The sequence below is a fragment of the Larimichthys crocea genome, chromosome XVIII (genome assembly GCF_000972845.2).
Source record: "Larimichthys crocea isolate SSNF chromosome XVIII, L_crocea_2.0, whole genome shotgun sequence".
NCBI lineage: Eukaryota > Metazoa > Chordata > Actinopteri > Sciaenidae > Larimichthys > Larimichthys crocea.
In genome coordinates this window covers 7,830,393-7,856,517 of record NC_040028.1, presented here as the reverse complement: position 1 = coordinate 7,856,517, position 26,125 = coordinate 7,830,393, and the positions used below count along the sequence as shown (strand labels likewise).

Sequence of the window (26,125 nt, the reverse complement as noted above, 5' to 3'; positions counted from 1 at the left end):
TTTAACTTTGCGGTTACCATTTAAACTTTTTAAAACTTTGTCTTACTGTATCTCATTGTCCTTTTCCGCATTCCAAGTGCAAAATAGCTCTCTTATTTCTGCAACATTTACACCGAAACTATATCGATGGTAAAGATACTATACGGTACTCAGCATTTGTCCCTCTGAATGTCGGCCACAAAGGTTGATTCGCACTTTTTTTCCTTTTATGCTCACTTTGTATAAAGCACACCTGATATAATTACCTGGGTGGGAGCCATGTTGAACGGAGACAATACATTTCCCACAGCTTCAAATCACCCTGCCAGTTCAAAACAATTATGTAAAGTATTAGCACTTACAATTCCTATTCAAGTGCTGCAGCCTTCAGATCTTTGCTCACTTGGCGTTTTTGCTATATAATTATAAAGACTATTTCTACCTGGCCAGAAGTAATTTTCTCAGAGGGTCATTTCACTGTACTCCATAAAAGTAACTACATCGTAAAGTATGTAATTTCTTCACATCCCATACTATTGTAGATACATACTGTCAATACTGAGGGTGACAAGATCTCACTTGTACCAAAGCTTGAGAATAGTTTGTCAACTTTAACTGGCAAGTTCTCTATCTTATGTCCAATTGTATTCTCACTAATGAAAGGAATAATGCATGGCTCACAGAGACCTGCGAGATTTTAACATTACTTGGAGCAGACTGATGTTTCCTGCTGTATCCACTTTGATGGTTGGAGATCTCTGACGCTTTAACTCTGTGGGTGAAAGGTTTTCAAACTCCTCGAGGGAGTCTTTCACATCTATCTGATGAGGCGATACCTACGTTTGCTTTCTCCGCTGCCCTCCTTCGCATCAAGGGTATTCGCTTGGAGAGCGGAGAAAAAAAAGAAAAAAAAAGAAGACAAATTGATGACAAATCTGCCCTAGGGTTGTTATTGTTAAACCATATTCCATGATGTAGTGGCAAAGTTCAGCCAAGTTAATGATACTGCTGTGTGTGAGCGTAAATCCAAAAACAATGCTTCGACTGCTGCTGGCATTGTTTTGACATCAGGATGGCACCCCTGTTTCTGAAATTGATCTCTCTCTCTCTCTCTCTTGGACAGAAAGACCTTAGAGAAATCTGTAGCCGTCTGCAAAGTGTTACTCTTTTCCAACAACAACAACAACAAAAAAATAACAGAGGATGGTTTTTATAGGGTTTTTTTCAGTCATTAACATTTATGAGGATATTTTATTATACTATTTAGTGTATAATCACACAATATCACAATATCATAGAAGTACAGTAAAAAGGAAACAGACTCTGTCTCTCACTCTGTCTTTCTTTTAGCTGTTTCACTCCTGAAAGTTAATTTGGAGCTGTGATAAATATTTCATAACATGACTGCAAGATGAAAGCTGAAGGATAGATTTTAAAACTAGCTCAGAATACCAATGGGATGGTCTTATAATTTTCTTTAGATAAAATAAAATTCTATTTGTGTTTGATATAATTTTTTGAACACTTAAGATGGATGCCTGCTTAAGTTTGGTGTAAATCTTTTATTGAGGAGGAAATGTGCTTTCCCCAAAGGATCAAAAACATTTTGCATTTGGCAAACTTTACCAACATAGCAAAAAAAAAAATCATTTTAGAAAACACGTCATCATGCTACAGACATAGGTCCCATATGCACCTGCATTACCAGGCATTCACATTCAAATTATATCTAGATTGAGACTGATTACACCTGGCATTATCATGCATCAACAGTGAGATGCCTTCATGATATACGTCCATGTCACACCTGGCACCTCATCAGGACCACATCCCTCTCTACCATTCAAAATAAAATACAGCCTTTCAGAAAAAGGTAAACAACTGAAACACTAGACACCTTAGAAAAGCACAGCATGTCAAAGTAGCTGTCCATATATTTCTAGTTGTACTTCATGTGAACTGTATTTACGCTCTCTTTCAGTGTGATCAGAATGAAAACCTGCTCACCTCTGGAGGTGGTTTGTTTAGTGGGATCACAGACCCAATCTGTCTTCATCTACATTTGCATTTTTAATTGCGGGCACAAATTGGCCAGTAAGTTTTAATCTGACTAGATTCATAGTCATGTCTTTCTCTGTCCTTCGCATATACACTGGTGAATTCATGCATCCTTTACCTTGACTGGGATTTATATAAAGCCCCAAAGTTTGTTTTGTTTTCACAAAGTTGTATCAATATTACTGTCTAATGAGGTATAGTCAGCAGATACATGAAGTGTAATTAGCCTCATTACATTAATTTTAAACCCCTCATGTTTCAATATTAATTTTCTTATCTCAACCTGCCTTTCTCAGGGGAAAATGTGCCCATTACCCTCTGTGAAGCTGACCAACCCCCCACAGAAGTGTCCTGTGAGGTACCCTGTTCTGCAGACTGTGTGGTTGGCTCCTGGTCTTCCTGGTCTCCCTGCTCACACAGCTGTGCCACCAAGAACGCAGAGGGCCGACAGAGCCGCACTCGCACAGTGTTGGCCCTCCCAGGGAAAGGTAATGCAATGTTCCCTCTGACATTAAGTCAAACAAAATGTCACCACTGGGATGGTTTATTGTTCTCCCATTTTCTGTAGCATGGCTTCTTGTAGGTAGCTTTAGCTTCAGATTATACACGTTACAGAGCTGTGAGTTACAGTTTTTCATTTTTTGATATACATGGTATCAATTAAATAGTAAACACTATCATAAAAAAAAATTACAATATTGATGTGTGAACATTGAAAATGGTAAGAAAAGAAACTAATTGTATGATGTTTTCTTTTAAAATGGAGAAACTGCAGAATATATAATGCTGGGAATAAATATGGGAAATTGGGAATATACTAAGAAAGACATAGATGAACTCAAAGCTCAACTCTGCATATAAAAAAAAATAAAGATACATTGAGTCTTTATTAGAATGCCTTTTTAACACTCTGGGTTTACTTTGGCTGTCATTTCTGAGGTTTTCATACAGATTCTTATTAATATTTTTCGTCTCAAAAGCATTTGAGGTTTGAGTTGACCATCCATTATTGAGGACTCTTTCTCAATAAACTCTCTTCTTTTACTGCAAGTGTTTTTAAGTCAGACAGCAGTGTCTTGGCAGCCAGCTACTACCCATTTATCCCTGTGACCAAACACATATCTTCAATAACAGCTGATGAAAGAATCTCACAGCTTAAGCCAGGTTCCAAACTCTGTTGTTTATTACCATGTTGCTGGCTATCTGCTTGCAGACAGAAGGCCTGTAAATGTGTGTGTGTGGGTGTGTGTGTGTTCATATGCCTGCTTATTTGTAAGACTGTGTGATAGTATAGAATAATTGGAAAATACAAAACAGACTGGAAGGTGCAGGTGTTTATTAAGTCGTGGTTCAGTCACAAACTCATCAGCCCTTCTGTGAATTGCAGTTCACTTTATGGCCCTTACCACTCACTAGATCACACCTATGATCCCACTTGATGTGAACTGTTGCTTGTTTTACCTCCATTTAGATTGTATAGACCCTGCATTAACCGATGTGGTGCCAGTCAAATTATGTATAATCTTTAAATCTCAGGACACCCCTTAATGTGTATGTTTCATGCGCACATTGACATTTATGTGTATATATCACATATGTCACATCATTTTTACTTGCCAAGTATGTGTACACATACCAGGAATTTGCCTCCTCTTTCCTCTACATGTACATACACATAAATACCATGATATAACACATATTGAATTTTGTGCTAAACAAAAGTGCAAACAAAGCATAATATGTTTTATATTCCAGATTTTAAGAAGTAGCCAAGTTTTCCTTTTATTACAGCTTATTACAGATTACAGCTCTGCACACACGTCTGTCAATCAGCTGCATGGGGTAGTCACATTTTCCAACAGTCTTAAAGGAGTTCCAATATATTTTGAGCACTTGGCAATATGGCTGTTTTTACTTCAGTCTGTGGTACAACTCATCTCAAATCATCTCATTAGACTTTCAGCAGCCATTCTGACATGAAATAGTAGGGTAAACACAGGTTTTTACCAATGACACTAATGAAGTTCACTCAGATCATACAGAGTCAGGGTGCTACATTGGTTAAAAAAAAACAAAAAACATGTAGATTTAAACAGTGACAAAATACAGCTACATGTGAACTTGTCAAAGGGTAATTGCACAGTGATTGTTCCTGACTCTATATATCTGGTGTTAACTATACAACAGTTGTGCAATTTGCAATAACTGCAACTGCGAAGACACATGCATCCGTGTGTTCACGCATTCACACACACAAGCTTGCAAACACTTGACCTCTGTGCCAAATTTCAAGCTCCTCAAGTGAAAACTGTGGTTACCAAAGGGGGAACTTTTGTGAACTGACTGACTGACAGAGCGAGTTATAGAGATGCTGGTCACAGCTAAAAAGTCACGTTTTAGTTATTAATGTTGCACTGTGATATTATTTTTGCTGTGGTACACTACTGCACAGCCATACAGCATCTTGATGAATAACTACAAAATTACAGATTTCATGCCTTCTGTGTTACACTGCGTTGAGACTGAATATAGAGCTATACGGTATGTGTCCAAATAAAGACTCAGTATATGACACCCAGTATGGAGGGAGTCCCTGCTCCCTCCATACTGGGTGTCATATACTGAGTCTTTCAATATTTTCCAGTCCCTGCCAGGGACTGGAAAATATTGTTCTGGTGTGGCTTTGGGCTGTGTTTAAAATAGCCTGTGACTTCTCTTTAAGTGACCTTACTGTGACTTTTCATTTGTAATTCAAACTTCTACAACCCGAACAAACATTTGTTTTGTCACTAAGCAGCCAGCGGTCAATGATAATATTGGCATTTGACTTCCAGCAACAACAACAACAACTTCTTCTTCTTCTTCTTCTTCTTCCTCTTCTTCCTCTTCTTCTACTTTTCTTCTTTTATTCCACTTCTTTTTCGACTTCTTCTTCTTTTATTCCAGTTCTTCTTCTATTCCACTTGTTATTCTTTTCTTCTTTTATTCCTCTTCTTCTTAAAAAGATAAACGAAAAACCACTCTTATGAGGGAAAAAAAATATGAAATACAAAGGCTAGGCAAAGTATCAAAGCAAAATACAAAACCTGATAATACACGAGCACGAGACAAGGCTATGGAAAGGTCCTGGTTCTCTGGCACAAAGGACAAGACGAACTGGCAACGGACAAAGGGAGACGCAGACAATATATACACAGGGTAATGGGGAACAGGTGGAAACAATCAGACCGGTGAAACATGAGGAAGGACAAGTGACCTGAAACGAGAGGAGAGTTACCTTTCAAAATAAAACCGGAAATGACAAGACAACATTGACACAAGACAACCTAAACATAGCCAGCTTTATTAGTCATGACACTTCTTCTTCTATTAAACTTCTTCTTCCTCTTGTTACTTTAGGTGAAATTTATTTTTGATTTTTCTGTAAATCACGTACACTGCATAATAATGGTACTTTGTTTGACTAGCACTAGTTTTGCTTGCTCATGAATGCTGTTTTTGACTGTTTTGGTTGCCAGGAGGGAAGGAGTGTCCAGCTGCTCCAGCCCTGGAAGAGTGGAGGGTCTGTAATGACCATCCCTGTATGGTGTTCTTCTGGGAGGCCTCACCCTGGGGTCCCTGTATTGAGGATGCCTCCATAGATCTCAATGGAACCAGCTTCTCTAATGGGAGCCATTCCTGTGCCGTGGGTGTTCAGATCCGTAAAGTCAACTGTGTGAAGATGAACGTTGGACCTGTCATAAGCAAAAGGTACGCTGACCTGCAACATCTTAAGCATCTAGTTTCTGCTGCGTATACTGTATGCAGTGGCAATGCAATATTCACTCAATACTGGGATATTGCACATGTATACAGTACATTTCTATATATGTAAGACTTAAGTCTCTTCACTTAAAAACAAAAACAAAGCCTAGTATACATATGTCCAAATAATATGAAATTTGGTCAAAGAAAATAAGTAAGTCTGTTTTACCTATGAGGAACCAAACAAGAATGATAAGTCTCCAATATGGCATCTAAAATGTTTAACAAAAATACCTATTTTTGACTAATTATGCAAGTGCAAGATTGGATCTTTGTAACAGAATATTTTCTTGCTCTATTCCTATAAGACCCTTCTGCGTTGCCTAGTTTTAGATACCTGAAAAAATAGGTCCCAAGAGAAAGGAATGGCAAAATGATGGGTGAGGAGCTAAAGGGCTTTGTAAAATATGAGGTTGGAGTTGAGAGGTGATCATGTTTCTCTTTCAAAACAATCATTCAAGTATTAAGACTGCAAACATGTCTTACTTTAAGATAAATTTTGTATGCTTTTACTTACTGACAAATGACCCAGAGAACTTGATGCACTACAAAATTATATCGGCAGAAATTTGTACATTTAGCTCTTCTTTAGTCCTTTCTGTTTCTGTTTGGGATTTCTTTTTATGCGAACCTGAGATTCATCATGCTTATGCTCCACCATTATCTACTCTTCTTTCAGCAATACAATATCAAACACTGCTAAGGGCTTCTGTGCTGTCACTGTAACGATGTTATAGCCCACACCAGGAAGATAGATTTATAAATAATTCACAAAGTTTGCCCTTCTTTAGCTCAATATATTATTGACAGGGCCATAAAGTGGATTATAGAAAGGCTTTTTTCTTATGAACGTCCTATCTCCCACCACACAGGCTTTAATGAAAGCTGTCATTTCTGCTCCACCAACACATCTCGCCTGTACAGTATGCTGTGAATTCAATCACTCCTTTGGTATCCATATCTAGCTGCAGAGCCTTAATTTAATGGAACAGCACCTAACACATAGCCGTGCATGTTGCTATTCATCATAGGTAATTTTGACTATCAGCAGCAACATATGCAGAGTGTAAAACGTGATCAGGGTTTGACTTTGTCCATAGAACGGCATATATTTTGCATAATGTTTCAAGTCTCAGATTAAACACAGAAGACAGACATACCATGGTAGCATGTTTCCAAGACTGATATGAGTGTTCAGAATTGACCATTTCCTCTGCTTTACTACTTTTTTTTCTGAAATATGTTTAAAATACACAAAGGTTCTTAATATTTCTAAATTATTCCCATCTCAGGAGCAGATGCTCCCTGGGTATATTTGATGTTGAGCTACTTGAGAAGGGTCACTTCAGTCAGTACACATCTAAGCATTTCATGCTCAGCAATAATCACTGCAGTGAGCTGTGGCTCAATGAAAGGTTAGTAGGTATTTCTTGGTATCGGTGAGGAGCTCAGGAAAAGAGTAAATTGATTTGTACTTTAATTTCTGCTTTCCTTTGTCACATATCAAAGATTAAGTATCTGTTAAATGTTATATTAGATTTGGTTTTTAATTATTTTCTGGATTCATGTTGCTGATATTAGTATGATCAAAAAGGCCTGAAATAGTCACTCAAATATCAACCTGTGTAAGTATTTAACTTGATTTTGTATAGAAATTATGAATAGGGTATTGAATTTCAAGGAGATAATCACCTATGTGTGAGAGACATTAAATGTCCCTATCCATGTCACAGTGCTGTGACTGTTAGTCTGATTCCCTCAATTTTGGCGAAACACACAATATTCCCCCAGTTGCTCTGCTGCTGCCATGCCCTCTGGCATGCATCACTGCAAAGAGGGAGAGAGAAGAGGTGGGATAAAGCTGAGGAAAGATGGGTTTTATGTATCTTGCCTCCTTATGCTTTGGCATACTTTGATCTCAGTCCTGTGCATGCTGGCTTTCTGCAGTTGCAAGGATGTGGCACCATGCTGGGTCTCTAGTGAAACCTGGATCTGGCTGTCAAAAAAAGGAAGTCACTCACTCACATGTCTGTAGCTTGTATGTACGTGCATTTGGTGGAGAGTGGAAGGGGTTTAGCTGCCTGTTGATGAAGTAATTTGAGCTGAGACTTATTTGATTTTACATAACTGTATTAATCCGCAACACCTTAAGGTTGCACAGCAACAAAACGCAACACAGCAAAACGGTATGTTGCTGATATGTTACACAGGATGTGTAGCAGCTTAAATACACAGGACATATGTGATCATTCTCTATTTTAAGACGAAGACATTGGTAAAAGCCTGTGATGCCGTGTAATGGTGTCCTTGGTGTAGCTGGGATGATTCATTGGTAAACAGTTTGCATATCCTCACTTTTTTCAGGTTTAATTAGCAGCCATGCTGTGGACTTTGATTGATTTTTCCTTCTGGAACACTCTGTCTCCTTGGTGGCAACAAAAGACTACTGTGGTTGTTCTGTACATGTATATGGGGAGATAAATGAACATGTGAACATGGTTGTTTAAACTGATACTAAATTTGTTAGCTACATAGTCCTGGTAACACATTTAGCAGTTTAAATGTTCCATGTATTATGTAACATTCAACAGTACTCTCTCTCTATATATGTATATGCATATTCATTAGTAATATCTATAAACATATCTACATATGAATGCAGATTCATATGGCAGGGAGGGGACAGCAGTAGTCACATTTAGGTGGGCTTTGGTTGCAACAGTCTGTGCAGAGAGAGGGTGAAAGTACTGGGTATTGCCTGATCCAATTTAGCTTTTTATTATCTTTTTTTTTAAAGTTATCTCCATTTGTATGTAGATTTCTGTTTTTAGAGATTAGTAGAAATCTGTTCCAACATTCTAATGCATCACGTTGCTAATCAGACTGCAGAGAAAGTCTTGGCCTGGATATTTGTTATCTATTTTCCAGGTAGCCGCTTGTTACACCAGGAGCTCAGAAACATTGGCTGTTGCCCCAAGAGGCTAAATTGTTGTCAGAAGATAGCCGATAGGTTCCAAGATTGATAAGCAATGCCTATTAGCAATTCTTAAAGCTGCATTAATTATTTTTTTGGTGACCTGGGGGTAGTCAACAAGCTGAAAACACATCACCTTATAAAGCTGATATATGTAAGCAAACTAGAAACTTAATTGGGATCCAGTTGATATCTATAGTTCAAAAGATTTTTTTCTACTTAGAATTCACTAAGCTGGCCCATTAACATCTCCTGGAAACTTAAAAGTTAAGTCAGAAAATTGCCTTGGATAAACTCTGAACTCATGTCTTTTTTTTAGGAAAAAGAATAGAGTGACACATTTGTTTAATCTGTCATTATCTATCTGTGAGTAACCAACTATATGGGAATGTGAAGGTATTATGGGTTGTGACTTCTTAATCCCAATATTTACACACCTGTTTCAATTATTTGGTCTTTTGTCAAAAAATGTAAAAATATTTTGTCATTTAATAATGAACATAGTGTCTAATTAAGATCCTCAATTTTAGTTTAGATCAAACTTTTTCACAACTACTTTTCTCTAAGAATTTACTAATGATGTTTTCTTTGCATCCAGTAGTAGTAATCTCACAGGAGCCCTATTCATTTGTCTTGCTAAAGCGTTTAACCTTGTGGCTCACTAAATTGTTTTAGATAAGCTCCAGCATACATTGTTGTGGTTTAATTCTGATCTTTAGAAGTGAAAGCAATCTTTGTAAATTAGATTTACTTACTCAGCAAAAAGCTGTGCCTCAAGGTTTAACTGTAGGACCACTTCAGTTTTTTTTTATTAGTTTTTTTTTAATGAGCTACCATTATTTTTTTCTGATTGTCATGTTTAATTTTATGCGGAAGTTGCTGTTTAACATTTTACAAACTTAGTTGTCAGCTAATAACTTGTGCAGTCAAACTAAACATTATACAATGGTCATTGATACAGGACAGAAACTCATCTTCAAATGTAACTCTCTGGTTTTAGCTTGTAATGATATATACTTCAAATTGATCAGATCCTGTGGTTTGCTCCTCTTTGGTCAAAAGCTTCTATGCTTAGGACTCCTTCCAGTTGGAATAATTAACCTGTACATACTCCTTCTCTGTCTTTATTTGGCTTATTTGAAAATGCGTTAAAACTAATTGCATGTGTTTTCAGTAATGCTATAACTGATTGTGGACTGCTATCCTGAGGTTATAACTCTTATGTTTTTGTCTTGAGTAGATTGTATCCTTTTTCTTTGCATTGTTGGGTTGTTGTGTTTTGTGGGTTTTCCTGTTACAATGAATTTGACTACAGTTTGACTGCATGTAACTACGTATTTTAGCATTCATTTAGATCTGTATTGGTCTCCACCAACTTCTGTGAAAAATATCAGGCTCTTCAGCTCTTTGTTTGCCAGCGAGTTTGCCATCTTTGTCTGTCTGCTGTTTAGTGATGGGCTGCTAGTGTACAGTGGATTTGTCAGACCTTTTTAGCTGAAAACAGATCCCTTCTATGGCTCAGAAGTGTTGATGAGAATGAAGTTGTGGGATAAAAATCTAACGCAACGATCCAAAAGAGACTTAAAAGCTCCATCAAGCTGAGACGAACTACAGAGCTGGTTGATACAAGCCAGCCCTCTCACACTACACATATCCATTGTTGATATAAAACATTTTTATTAGTGCAACTTTAAGATAATTGGGTTTTAAAACTGACCCTGTATTACGAACCATAAAATACGGCCACTTTATGCACTAAAATAGCGGGAGGCCTTTTCTTTTCATAGAGCAATATTTGTACCCTGGGAAGCAATTGAATGTGTGAGAAAACTGTAAATTTTTATATTTATCCACCTTTTGCCTGAGTGTGCAGGCAGTGGGACATGTAATCAGTCATGTTTTCTGTGGGGAGATGTGTGATGTCAAGGACGGGGCAGTTGTTTCTCTGCACTGGCCTGTTACCAGCCAGACTCAGGACGTTTATCATTCATCGCCTGGGGGATAAAGAGAATTTAAGACAACTGTTTGTCTGTATGTTTAGGTGTTCAGATTCTGCTCGTCCAGAAACCGTCCGACCCTGTTTGCTCCCCTGCAAGAAGGACTGCATTGTGACACCCTTCAGTGAATGGACAGCCTGCCCATCAACCTGTATGCCAGGTAACTCTTCTCATGAATTTCTATAAACTCACTTGAGTGATGCCTGTCTAATAGCTCCACAACCTCCTAAGAATCCATCAACCCGTGATGCAGAAAACATTTTCGTGAAGATAAATTAGTGATACTGTATGTAGAAGAAGAATCAAAACCCGAACAATGCTTATTATTATTATTATCAACTTCATATCATTTACACCTACATTTTACTTTCTTTGAGCAACTTGAGTTTAGGTAGGGTTAGTCAATCAATCAACTATCAATATAAAACTATATGTTTTTACTATTTTCCATTTTTTATTGATCAGTAAAATTAAAAACATATATAATTTGGTTATTTTATGTAGTTAAAGTATCAAAACATAGTATGAGGAATTCCCTTATAATGTATGAGGCACTTAAAACATGTTATAGTACAACCATGCCTCCAGAGGTTAGAAATCTCCAATGTTGTCATACAAATGTTCCCTCCCTTGGTGTCTCTAGTGTATTCAATGATTACATTTAAGTATAAATGATAGTGCTAACTGTCCATTACATTAAGCTGATACATCGAGAGGAAAATGGATATTTAATGTCTTTCAATGTGTGTACTGTAACTATCTTGGAAATCCCAAAAAAAGTATGTAATTGTTTTTAAAAGAATTGAGCAAGCATCTCATGTCTGTAAATATGCTGTAGTCCATTGGGTCCACTGATGATGTAATCACTTTCTTAATTGCACCATTTCCAATGTTTAGTAATTAGTGTTGTGTAATGAGCCTTAGCGCATGAGCCAAATGAAGCCATTACAGTGTGGTGTGTCCGAAAAACAGACTGCAGCGAAGTGGAGGACATCACAGCCACAAGGGCAAGCTAATCAGGATCACATCAACTCTGAGACCACTTGTGTTTTAGTCATCTCCTCGAGATATTAGGCTTCACTATCGATATTGTCTCTCTATTTATTTGGTGTCCCAGACTATATGTGTCAGCCATTTGTCTCAGTATCATCATTTTACTTTCTCTTCCTCCAGAAAAACATTCACTTAAATCCAACTGTGCAACTAATCTGCCACCCGACCGCAGCCTTTTTGTGAAGATTGTGTTTCATGTCCAACAGATAACGCGACTGCCGCCACGCAGTCTCGATACAGGATCATCATTCAGAGGTCTGCTAATGGAGGTCAAGAGTGTCCTGACACGCTGTATGAAGAGAGAGAGTGTGAATCAATTCCTGTATGTCCAGTGTATAGGTAAAAAGACAATTGATAACCAACAACTGTCCGCAGTATAATAGCAGAATGTGAGAAGTAACCGATTTCTGAATAATCACAATGGTGCATTAATCCTGTAAGATACTTGAGATGCACAGTATGTATGTGCAATTATAATAGCATTAACATCATAAAGCATGACATTTGACACATACTCCAATGCTGCTTACAGTGTTATTATTGTCAAACATCACTGCGTTTTATACTGAATGACACAAATTGTATTGCAGCAGGAAAGAAAAGCCACAAGCAGTCTGGTGAAACTGTTATCATGATACTGTTATAATATAACAGGGTCATTTATACAACTCTTGAACATCACTGATTAAGTTAATGCTATTAATGTGATAAGCAACACCCAATTAGAACATTATTGACTGGGGTTATAATTTCAAGCTATAATTAGATAAAAGCAGCAGTGCATGTTTATGCAGCATATTGGTCAATAAAGAAGCCATATTTAAACAAGTCTAATATTACAGACGAACAACGCTCTGACTAGTTTGGACAGGGTACATAACAGTTATATACTGTAATTTACACAAAATGTTTAACCATAGCATTATGATGAGGTGTCATTTGGTCATATTTGGTGTCACCTGTACAGTAGATATCTATGAAAAAACTTATATGTAGTAGACCTACTGGAGCTAGTACGATGTTTTTATTAGTTTTTATTTTAATTCGTATTTGAGGATTCATTTTTTTTTATTTTTTAGATTGAGTTTTAAAAATCGAATAATTATTAAAATGCTGATAAAATCCAAAAAATATTGATGCTGTGTACTGCTGTAATGAATAACTCAAGATCATGCAAATCACAAAAACCTGTTTTCTCTAGGTTCACTACAGAACTGGTTGGATATTGTTAACCAGTTCGCAAATTAGAATATGTAAATGTTTCACAAATCAACATCAAAATCATAATAAGGCAACTAAGACCATTTCTTTTTCTGTTGATCCTATATACCAGGTTGTACTTATACAACAAGGAGTGCAAACATTATTAAACAACACAAAAACAAACAAACATAGAAAACAATAGGGCTTCAGTCGCTACCTACCTACCTACTTATTATTCTAATAGCCATTAGACTGTATAAAGTTTGTTAAGAGGGTTGCTTAAGTGATAGCTAAACTAAATATTTGTTGTATGAAGCTTGAAGTCTTTCTGTCTTTGTGTTTCCATGTAGATGGAGGACACACAAGTGGCACAGCTGTACTCTGGTTCCAGATTCTGTTCGACGTGGATTATCTGGACCAGGCGAAACATGTGGAAATGGTTTAGAAACAAGAGGCAAGTCTTTGCTTTCTTTACTGACCTATTCTATTCTCGAAACTTGTCAGCTGCTGCTATATTAACTATGTTACACTTTGCTCTTCTGTCTATTTGCTATCCCTGTTTAATGAGATCTAATAGCCCTTTCAGAACTGCTCTTTTAACGAGGAAGTGATGGAAACATAAAAGAAAAAGGCAATTTGTCCAGGGAGTGTAACAAGATGAACCTTTCCATCCGTTGTCTTGATGATCTCAACACAACATGGGTTTCTTACTAATGAATGCAGCAAGTCTGACAGCCTCTAGCACGTCTCGGCAACAGGTTGAAAAAAACAATTTGCTTTGTTACACACAATACACACCAGACATGTGGACCGACTTGCCCAATAAAGTAAAAAAAACAAAACAACAATTTAGAAACCTGTTTGGCTCACACCACAGTGCCCTTTTAATAGAGTTTTTTTGATGAAATGATGAATATCTGCCTCACGGCTGAAGAATCATGGGTTATAAAGTCTGACATTGAGAGAGTTTTGCGATTTATAATCCGTAAATCAACAATGAAAATAAACACTCACAGAACACACTCCATTAATAATGTAACAAAACAAGAACAAAGCTATAAACAAATTATTCACAATCCAAAGAAATATACTGTGTCATTTGTAATTTGTAAACAGTGAACCTTGCTTCCCCTTTAATACATAAAAATGTTTTCATTTCCACAAATAAATGCACGCTCTAAAATCTTAAACCTAAAATGTTTTCCGAGCAAAATACCAACACATGATTTGCACTAGATGAGAACTGTGAATTGTTGACTTTTGTGCATTTATTCAACTGTTTTAGGTGAATAATATACAGTGTCTCATTTGTAATGTGTTGTATATTAATATATCAATATACTGGTACAGATATCACGTTATTTTTTTGGATGCTTGTGTGTGAATCAGCAGCTGCACTGAATAAAGTACTTGAATATGTTGTTGACTTGCCAGTGTTATTTGGGAGTACTGGCAACATAATTAGCTATTTTTAAGGTCAGTGATTACTTTAAAATATTGTTTTACGGCTGACATTTTATCTCTGCTGCTGTTTTTAAGCTGCTGTGTTTTCCTCTCTGCCGTTGTGAGCAGAACTGATGCCACTCCACTGCTGTGCTTTTCCGTGATAGGGATTTCTTTCTTTTTAGTTCTACAACTTTTTCTAATGTGTTTCTGATGATTACATGCATTAAGTCCTATATTGCAGAACTACCTGTATCATGATACAATCATTACTGTTGGCAGCATATCTTATGCCTTGTATCATGTCCCTGCCACACATAATTGGTGCTCTGTGAGTCTGTGGATGTGTTGTGTGTTTTCTGGACTATGCAGAGTCCTGTGTACTGTCCTTTGTGCAGCTGTGAAAACGACTGCCACTGGCCCAAATCGTTAAAAAGCCAGAGTTTTAATTGGAAAATTTCAGACTCGTTTAGAGGAAAGGAAATGTCCCTATAAATCCCCCAAAACTGCTGTTCGAATCTACTGATGCGATTCAAGTGAAATTTTCTGTGACTTTCTGTGCTGCCTTGAAAACTTCCTAGTACTTTCTGCTCTTTTTGTTTCTCACTTTTTCTCAGTTTTCTTAGTATAATTATGACTGACATTTCTCAAGTGAGCCTTGTGTCTTTCTGGTGAGGATGGGAGAAGTGTGTGTGTAGTGTTTCCAGGTTAAGAGCAACCCTCATTGACCTTTAGAGCTTCCAATTTGAATATGATTAGAAAATGACTAAGTTAAATACCTGTGACATTTCAAAAACTGAAGTCTGAGTCTGGAAATTGCAGTCGGTATACAGAGCTTAAATAAAGATTTTAAGCAACAAAGAATGCATCTAGGGTTTTCTTTTACTCAGTAGATGGCTGAACCAATTTACTGAAAATGACATATAAATGTCAAATTTGGGCATAATCAGGGCACAATAATTAGGAATAGAGGCATACTAGGGGCATATCAACTTTGAATAAGGTCATATCAAAGATTTAATGACATCATTTTTAGCATAGGTTTCACAATTATGTCATTCAAAGACCTTTAAAGGCACTGATTTGCCCTGCCAGAACTCTCTATATGCTATCACTCAGCACAAGGTAATCTAAATTAGATCCTAACACTGCTGATGATATGGTGAAGATGGAGCTTTGTTTACTGTTATTGTGTTCATACAGACGCCGTGCTTTTCTGATTTTGCTCTTTGAGATTTTCAAGTACCGTATACATATTCAACAATGTGTTGTATTCTCCATACATTCTGTATTCGCTGTAGTTGCTGGATTCACAGCAGTGGCAAGGGTGTATAAGATGGTATCTAATTCAAATATTTCTCTTCATTGGGAAACTGAATATGAACAAGCAAGTTGTGCAGCATTATCGCACCAGACATTCATCCTGTTCACCGCAAAATATATGCTGACTCTCAACTTCTCCTCTGCATTTTTCTTCAGTAGCTTCTTATGTCGACTGATACAGTATCTAAGTCTGTAGACTTAAATATACATATGTTATGTTTAATATTTTCAAAGCAGTATATGAATGAATTATTAAACAATACATCACTATAAACTCACATTGATTACAGTAAATGCTCATCGCAAACTTTGCTGTACTTTTCTTGATAAACTTTTGATAACACTTTCTTTGAAGACCACATCTTTAGTGCATGGGGGGCATTCATAATGAATTATAATGCATTCTTAATCCTTTATGATTACTATCATAAAAACAAATAATGCTTTGTGATGCACTTTGTCAACAGTCAGAAAATATCTAGATGTGACAAGATGTGTGGATGCTCTTGACTAGTTATAGTGTCATTTATCTTTGTCAAATTATCATTGTATGTGTTAAGTAAAATGAAGATTATGGACTGTTATAGCACACTATGAGTCCTTCCTACAGTTGATTGTTAAGGTGTGTGTATAAGTGAGTATAGGTAGTCGTAATGTATCATAAGCCCCATCACTCAACCTCTAGTTTATAACTAGTCAAGGGCATCCACAAGACACTGCAAGGTATAATTTATTAGAAATCGCACCCATCAATCTTTTTTCACAGCATACATTTTGACATGAAATAGTAGGGTCAGTGCAGTTGTTTCCAATGATACTAATTAAGGTCCAGTTTCATTTGTTGCAGCAGAGACTTTCCATTGAGCCGACAATTTTATGTCAAAATAGCTCCTGTGGAAAAGGTCTATAATGTTTTATGGATGTTATTATTGTGCATCAGGAAACATTATGTGTGTTTATGAGTGTAATCTTAAAGCATTATGAATGCATCATATTTTAATATGAATGCCCCCTTAATGCACTATAAATGTGGTTTTCATTAAAAGTTTTATCAGCGTTTCTTGTATATCAAACTCCTATGTCATTTATAGGTCATACTTAATTAGCAACAAATAATGCACATACGTGGTTTGTCTCCAGATTAGTTTTTTTGGGAACATTAACCTGCTTGTAGGTGTGTGCCTGCCCACAGCGCTCTAAAGACAAGCAGGTATAGATAGTGGCTGGAGGAATCAACACATTTGTGCATTAGAGGAATTAATTATTACATGAAACATTTATAAATGATTAAATTATGAATCATAAATAGTGATAAAGATGAAGTCCTATGTTTCAGCACTGTGCTGTTTTTTTTTTTGTGTGTAATTATGTCTGTCTGTCTTCCAGCCACAAACAGCCAGTGGAAGTGTTTTCTGTCTGACTGCTCTGACATTTGCTTACTTATACTGTGTTACAGTTCAGACAGGCTGATTTACCGGAAACTCAGGTTCTTGAATATTCCTTTTTTCTGCTCCTACCTTGGTGCATTCATGTACTGTAGTCATACAGCTAAATATAACTCTTCCTGTAGTTACAACATTAACAGCTCTCCTCTGCCTATATTTGTGTTTTTTAGTTTACATCTACATCTGTTCCCCATTCACATGTTTCCGTTGACTTAATTTGACTCCAAATATCTCTGAATGACAGGATTTCCTAACATTTGCATTGGAAAATAGAGTTTGCATCTATACGAGGTGGTAGATGTAAATGCATTAAACCATGAACTGACCATTTGGGCTGACCGTATTGTTCTACCCTTAATTACAGCTCTACCTGCAGTTGTTTTGGGGTTTAGTATCTTCAGTGACATTCTGGCTGAACTTTACTGAGAGTCAACACCAGGCACACAACCACTGTAGAAAACTCTTTTATTTTTCTTGAGGTAAACATCATTTTGGTTGCCAGGTTGACTTTTCTGTGAGTATAACAGAGGTGTTGGTTGAAAATTGGAAGCTTTAGTAGAAAAACTGTATAGCCCTGGGAAACTGGTAAATCACAACTGATAATGGAACATTCAAATAGCAGATACAGAAAGAAAATAGCAGATAAAATAGTGACCATGGATTTTCAGGCCAATCAGGAACAGATTGCCGGTTCCACTGGCCCAAGTATACTGCATACTGTAAGGTTAGAATCAGGGCAAATCAGACACAAGCAAGTGATTGGGTTTGTGGTTTACAAAGCCAATATACCCTTGGCTTGAGTAAATGCTGTCTCCCATCTCAGTGTGTGTCTGGCCCTATGCAAGGCTGCAAAGCTGAATGTTGAATGAATGCAAATGTCTGACCAAGTGTGAAATGAGGTGAGGGTTGTGGTTAGTGATGCACCGATATGAAACTTTTGGTCAATATGGATATCCAATATTAACATTGCTGTTATGGCCAATATTTACAGATATCAGTAAAAAATAAATAAAGATTCTGAGATGATACATTTTTGTACAGAATGAAAATCATGCAAACTGATTTTTTTCCTTCCTTTATTTTACTTCCAAATAACAAGGTTACAGGACTACCATAAAACAAAGCACTTTTGCGCCGTCCTTGGCAAATTTCTTGGTACTTTGGTCGAGTACCTGCTGTATTGGGCTCCCAACCGTGGCTGCTGCTGCTTTTGTTTTTGCCTGCTGGCTAACGTTAGCAGTGTTACCTTCCTGCCATTGTTTGTGTACTTCTGGGTGGCAGTTTTTCGAATGACATATCAAATTTGTGGTGTTGAATGACTTGATGCGGTATCCTACTCGCATTACCTCGACTTTGCAAGTGTTGCATACTGTACTGCTTTTCGAGTATCTTCTTTCGACACTGTGAAAAATGACCACACGGCTGACATTTTTTCTCCTCTTCAGTTTAACACCTCACAATCCTCTGCTGCATTTGATGTGTCTGACACTGTCACATTTTCCAAACAAATACCACATGGCCCAATCCCCCTCCCTCTGACTGATGCCAATATGTGAAAAAAATTACTAACATTGGCCGACACCGATATTAATGCCGATATCGTGCATCCTTAGTTTTGGTATATATCCTGACTGTATATGCCATGGATAGGAGACGTTTCTAGATAAGACGAGATTTGAGGAGAGGAACCCTTTCCAAAAAGAAAAACAGAACATGCACCTCTGAAAAGCATTTATGAAGTTGTACACGGTAACCTGAAGGGTGCAATGAGCCAGTAGATTTAACTACAACACACTGTATCTAAATTCTGCCAACTTGTGGCTTGTAACCAGCTGGATGTGTTGTATCCCTCCCTGAGTAGAATTAGAACTGTTTTGATGAGTCATGCTGATGATCTTTTGCTGCAGGAAAAATGAGACTTAATGATGAATATGATGAATCCAATCCACATTACTCTTCCCAAGGCATTACATAGAAGAACAGTATACAAGCCATAATTCTGAATGAACATAAAGATTACATTTAATAGGAGGGTTTTTATGTTGACGAAAATCCTAGTATTAAAAGTAATCATAGAAAATGTAGCATGTTCTGGGCCAGATTGATAAAAGCTATCAACTGATGTTTAAAAACTCTGGAGTGCAACAATCGTCTTCAAAGCTAGTCCTTTCAAATGGCCTTTCGGAATAACTATATAATTAAAGATGATTTCTGTCAGTGGAGGAGATACCGTGACAAAAACTTGTGAGAGGAGATGATGTGAAAGGCCACAAAAATGGGTTTGGGCAACCAGAGGCTGAAATGATTATGTTAAAAATGGATGGCATACGGTTCAAAATCAGAATGTCAGTACTAGCAGTGCTGGGCTCAGCTAAAGAAAGACAGTGGGAATGACAGAATGGGGTTGCCACTGGTGGAGTAGGTGGTGTAAAAGAGAACACCATTCGAGTTAAATGGACAGAACTAAATGTCAACTGGGATACATAATTATCCCCACAGTAGTGCTAATTAGACTAATACTGCAGCAGCTGTTAACGTTTCGCTGTCTTTTCAAACAGGTTTGTTAAAAGGAACGTAGGTTTCACATTTGAAGGTTCATCACAACATCATCACTCTCTAACCTTAATGCGTACACTGAAAAATAAAAAGATTTTTTTTTATATGATTGTTCAATGTTACATAAATGCTCTTCAGTAATAGCTATCATCTCCCTTTCAGTGCCTTTGTAGAGGCCTTGTATGTAAATCACCATCCCACACATTCTCTGCAGACATGTAGAAACCCAACCGTTTTTGTCAGAGGGCAAAATTTAAAAGTCAAATAGAAATCAATAAAATGGATTAAAGGCATGTTTGTATATCAGTGAATCCTCAAAGACATCGCCATGTTGGGGGAGGAGAAGTTTCCTTCACTGGTAACATTGCTTTACTTAAAACCTTGAGTGACCATGAAAGAACATTGTATCTGGTCCTGTATCATGTCCCGTGTGCTGCGCCTGGATGCTCTTTTTTATTTAATTTATTCATTTAATCATTTAATCATTCATTCATTTAATTCAGATTATTGGATTAATACTATTTTTGAGGTTTCCAAATGATGTTGCTTCGCTCCTAGCCAAGGCTGGATCACTGTTCTGACACTTTCCAAATGATTATTCCTGCAAACATCCATGCCAAGTACCATGCAAAATATCATAATATGTTAGAAATTAGGGAATGCCTTTAACTGGTTAGTGTTTGAATTAAGTGTGCCACTTGTTTCAAAACATTACTGTCATTATTCATATTCTGCAAATTCTTTTTGACTTTCGTGTGAGCTTCCTGTCTTACAAACACAAATGAACATGTAATCCTCTCCACAAATGATACAGAGACCAGGAATAATCAGTAGCAAAATGCTTCATTGCATTATGGTTTGTTGTTTGTTGTTAATGGAAATTTAGATCTGTTGCATTCCCAACTTGCATGCTGAGCCTTTCATTAGACCCAGCAGCACAATTTATCAAATGCTGAGACACAGTACAAATGCATTATTCAGTTTTTGTCAAAATAAGCACAGCGTCTGAGACATGAAGTGGGAGGTTATGCTTGGCAGATTATTACATTATAAAACAAAAAGTTTATGTGTTGCTCTACGCAGCGAGGTTTAAGTAAAGAAAAATGCATCATAAGCAAATATTTATGTTACACAAAGGTCTTAAAAAAATACATATCTTGAAGCAGAGACATTACACCAGATGTTGTCATATGAACCCTTATTAGTATGGAAATATATGCAGCAAGTCGCTCCAAAATCAAATCATCTACTCTACAAAGGGAACCTGTGGTGTCAGGAAATTCACTGTAGTATTCTTTGGATACGGTTCTCACAAAAACATACATGATATGCAAAATTTCTCACATCTTCTTCTTCTTCTCCTTTTTTTTTTTTTTTCTTTTGCACTATTTTCCTGTTAAGGCATGCTTTTGCTCTATCATGTAGTGGTTCTGATATACCTCAAATATCGATCCTGTTTCATGTTCTGAGCTTGTATTAAAGTTTATGCCTTTTTCTTTTTTTTTCCTTTCTACAAGCTAGCTCCGTCTTTTCTGACAGAGTGGCCTTATTTCTTTGATACTTTTCATTTTGATGTAAGAGATATGAAAGAATTACAAACAATGTGTTCAGGGGAAATTTGGACTGAAAATGTCCCTCAAGAAAAACAGAGTGATAGATCAGCTGTTTAGTAACCCATCTGGTCTTGCTGTGTGTTCTAATTATTGTACATGCACACAGGCACATATTGCAGCTACAGTACTGGGCTGTGATGTCTGTATTCCTGCTTGAGCAGATACTGATACTCGGATTAGATGTGCAGCATTATGTCAAACGTATTTAGCTTCCATTATGAATGCCTTGTTTTTATTCAATACTGTATACCATAGTTATCTGAACAAGCCTGAAAGTGATGTGCATGAAGATTAAATTATCAATCCGCCAGATCTTAACATGATAGCTGCACAAGCATATTCTTCATAACTTAAGCAATGATCAATCTGTAGCTGCCATTTCTTTCTGAGACCATTCAACCAAACAAGAATTCCCCCCTCCCTGTTCTTGAAAATACCAATGACTGACCTAAATGACCTAACTTGGTGAGATGCTGTTCAATTCTGTATAATTGGAGTGACATCCTTGTCTCCCCCTGTGTTTACAGGACTCAGTTGTATTGAGGAGAGTGGTGAAGCGGCCAATATGACAGAGTGCCTGCGATGGGCTGGCCCCTTGCCCCCTCAGATCAGAGAGTGCCGGGTGGCTTGCAAGGATGACTGCACTCTAACTGCGTGGTCCAAGTTCTCTGAATGCACTGGATGTGGCAGCTCCCGCAGTCGCAAGCGCTCACTCACAGGTAAAGACACAGATTGTGAGGCATTACCAGCATTCTCACATTGATTGGAAAAAATGCTACACATTGGTTGCTGTTTATCTTGCTTTACATCTCCATCTGCCAGTGTTTCTAGCTCTGCTAGAACCTACTAACCTAGAACCTAAAGCAGCCAACTTGTACACTAATTCCAAAAGTAACTCAACTACATTCCTTCATCTTCAAAGTGCAGCATATTTTTCAACTTCCTGAAAAGCCCATGTGCTGTGACATATATACAAGAATCCAACCTCTTTTCTCGCTCTGGTTCTATTACTGTAACTTTCTACTGTCCCTGTAGTGCTATGTCAGGTCTTAAATTAGCTCTCTCAGCTTGTAATCCCTTATTTCAGTGCAGATGGCAAAAATCTGAATTACATGCTGTGGTTGCAGACCAGCCTGGATACTATTTGTCTTCATGAATATTTGATCCAGTGCCGGAGGGGTTGTAGTAAACATACCCTGTCTCCTTCTATAATGCTCTTAGAATCCAACACATGAAATCAGCCTTAGCTCAGTGGTGGATTTTTATTTGGCAAGAACTTGTGCTCGTGTTCAGAGGGTCGTAATGGTCCTAATAGATCAGTATTTTAACTATTTTATGCCAGCTTTACACTTCCTTAAATGTGTCTGTCAGGTAAATTGATGAAAAAGAAACGCACTGTGGGTTTTAAAATCTAAAATGTAGTTAAGGAAATTGGCAGCTTACCAAGGCCTGTTTATATGATACAGCTGAGTTGGATCCCACAAAATAAACCTAAAACACTGTCTGTAACATTAGGAGTGGAAATGAAAATGTGTGTTACACAGTAATCAGTGAACCATTTAATATTTTAAATGTATTTATGTAGATTGTGAGCTTATGTCCTGCTCGGTAGCAAAGCTGTCCTACATGCTTCCAAATAGCACATCGGCCTAATCAAAGCTATTTTATCATTATCATTATCATTGACTCAAAACTCAAAACTAAATTATTTATGCAAGGCTCCTTCTATCTTATTCTGCATACGTGATGTAACAAAACATCTTTTCACTGGCCAATAAGATTCTAAATGTTGACCATAGATGGAGGATAATATATGCTTATATACAGAAAACAGTAAAAATGATCAAAAGTGGAGATACGTAGCTGCTGCAACCACATTCATAGAGAGAACATTGCCAAGTGAGGATGTTACAGCCTATTACTAATACATGGCTGGACTAAGTACACAACACAAGGAGTATAATTATCTAGTTTGCACAGAGCACATTATGATAGGCGTTCCTGAGTTTTGTGTATATAATTTTTCTGTTGTCATAATTTAACAACCTCCCTCATATCATGTCACTTATTACCCATAACAGTGGTATGTTTACAAATAAAACAAACTGAGGGCTTGAAAGAAGAAAGATATGAAATGAGCAGCCAGGCCTCAGCGCTGTGTTACTGTTCCGGCACCCCGACCTGCTCCCCTCTGCATCACACATAACATAGACACAAGAAAATCATCGGATTTGTATTTAAATGTCTCCCTTAGAAGCCTGTGTGATTGTTCTCTATTTGTCTGTCTGGTTTTTGCTTCCGTCCAAAATACTGTGTAAAGCTGGAGACTCAGTTGACCCATTTGCATGAATGAGAGCATATATTGTATATGCATAGGTCACATATATGTTATATTAGGACAGCAGTTGGTAGCTCAGTTGTTAGCACTGTCACTTTAAAGCAAGGATGCTCTGGATCTGAGTCCACAGGGAGGCTGTTGCCTTTCTGTGAGGAATTTGCATGATTATCCCATGTGGATTTAGTCCAAGTGCTCCAATTTCCTTCCACAGTCTCAAGAAGACATGCAGATTAGGCGAACTGATGATTTTGAATTGAATATAGGTGTAAATATGTTTGTCTGTTTATGTGCATTCTTCTTCTTCTTACAAACAGACAACATATCTGTCATGAAGTAGTTATCTCATGGACTGGTCAGAGAATTGCTGCTTGTAAAATAAAAATAGAATATAACAATAAACTTAAGAACTTAAAATCAACTCTATGCATGATGGGATAGACTCCCAAACCAGTTCAAATAAATAACTTACGACTTCCCGAAAGTATGTGAAATGAAATGAAATGTATGTAACAGTGGGAATCACATCACTTTGCATATTTGGAAGTTCTGCAAGTAAAAATTTTTGAACACCATACGTCATCTTTAACTGATACATAAATGGATGGCAGTATGATGAAGAAGTGTGAAAGCCTCTTTCTATCATTCATCAGCAAAACAGAAAATTAAGACCTCATTTTCAGTAAAGACAGTTTGTTACTGTTGCAATTATGATGCCCACTCCTCGTCAAGAGCTCGGAAAACTTGTTGTAACTGTTTACCCTGAAAAACCGCACAGCAGATGCCAGTCTTCTAGTTTGTTTATATTAATTATACTGATATCTTAAAATTAATAGGGTAATGATTTATTTGATCTTTAAATGATACACGTTCATGCAGATGCTGCTATAATCTGTCTCCTGTCAGAATAAAGGATGACTTGACATGGGGGGAAAAAAAAAAAAGATGAATGCATGAATGTTTTTCCCATCGCTTTCTTGACAAGTATTGAGTTGTGGCTAATTTCTTTCTCAAGCAGCATGTTGACTGTTATATGGGTATTCAAACGTTAAGAATTATTTCTGCCACAGATCAGAGAGCAGAGTTTGTGTGTGTGTATTTGTAAGAGCTTAAATGCAGATAAATGGTTTAGCTACACTATCCAGCTTTGTTATTCAGCGATTCAAAATTGCTCCAACTCTCTTTTTTCCGACTAAGCTCTACCCTGTATCAGCTTAGCCTGGCCTTTCATGCAAATATTGTAGTGTCAATGGTCAATTTGCTGCGAGGAGCCAAATTAATTTTATGTTATTTTATGGTTCATTTTTATCTTTGCTCTTAGATATATTCGTGTTTTGTGATTTCATTGCTCAGTTTTGTATCTTCCCTTAAATTATCCGATAGTACTTGATTTAATTTATTGTATTTCTTCTTTTTTTTTTTTAATTGTGCCATCTAAATAAAGACTGATTGAGTAATTGACTGGTTGAAATCCACTTAAACTTGGAAGAGAGGTAGGAAAAAGAAGCTATACCAACTGGACGTATAGCACTAGGCAGGAGTGCAGGGAGAGGATTTCTGTGGAATTTATTATACACCAATCTCACAGCACATGGATTTTATTAGCAGGCATTATATTACAGGAGAGGTGGGCTATAAGAGAATAGAGATTTGCTCTTTTATGACACAAGTGTCAACTGTTCTGGGACTGTTAATGTGTGATGTAATGTGAACTATAGACATTGTAATCTGTAGAAAATATATGTAGTCTAAACAATTTTATTTGTCACGCTGTGTCACCAGTGTTGGCACACATTTCACTTTGTGAATGTTTTTTTTTATGAAACTCTCTTATGTGTTTTTTCTCTCGGTTTGTCTTCACACCCACTTCAAGTTGCCTCTGCATGTTAACATCTACTGCTCTGAAATTTAAATGATCCTGTTAGTTAGTAACCTCATAGTCAGAAAACATCTTTTGTGCCCAATATCCAGACCAGAAAACTTTTTTTTCTCCTTTCCATTTAAAAAAAAATTGCAGTCAGATCAGTGACAGACTACAGTGTGGTGCACTCATCCAATCAAGTGGAGGAAAGGTTCATATTGATATTTCACTATTCACTTTTGTCTATCCACTGATATCCTTGTCAAGCTAATTCATCAGTGGCCTTGCTGTTTCACAATAAGCTAAACCGCATTCACTCACTCCACGTTTGTAGAAGCTTTTCAGGTTACAGAGAGAAAGCAGACTGCACAGTGCTACATCCGCTTACCAAATGTTGTGATGACTTTGAATTATTCAATTATGTTTCATTCAAACGTGTAATGCTAAAACAAGTTGAATATTGCAGACTCAAATGCAGATT

The 26,125-nt window shown here is 37.1% G+C and overlaps 1 protein-coding gene across 2 annotated transcripts in view; it reads left to right on the top strand.

The window, feature by feature from the left end:
- Nucleotides 1–26,125, top strand: part of thsd7ba (thrombospondin, type I, domain containing 7Ba) — a 159,626-nt gene that overhangs the window by 95,006 nt on the left and 38,495 nt on the right. For both annotated transcript variants that reach the window (XM_019268917.2, XM_019268915.2), the window contains exons 9-14: nt 2,334–2,525; nt 5,556–5,787; nt 10,857–10,972; nt 12,072–12,204; nt 13,419–13,522; nt 21,976–22,167. In XM_019268917.2, the coding sequence (XP_019124462.2) occupies nt 2,334–2,525; nt 5,556–5,787; nt 10,857–10,972; nt 12,072–12,204; nt 13,419–13,522; nt 21,976–22,167 (969 nt within the window). The remainder of the gene's footprint in view (nt 1–2,333; nt 2,526–5,555; nt 5,788–10,856; nt 10,973–12,071; nt 12,205–13,418; nt 13,523–21,975; nt 22,168–26,125) is intronic.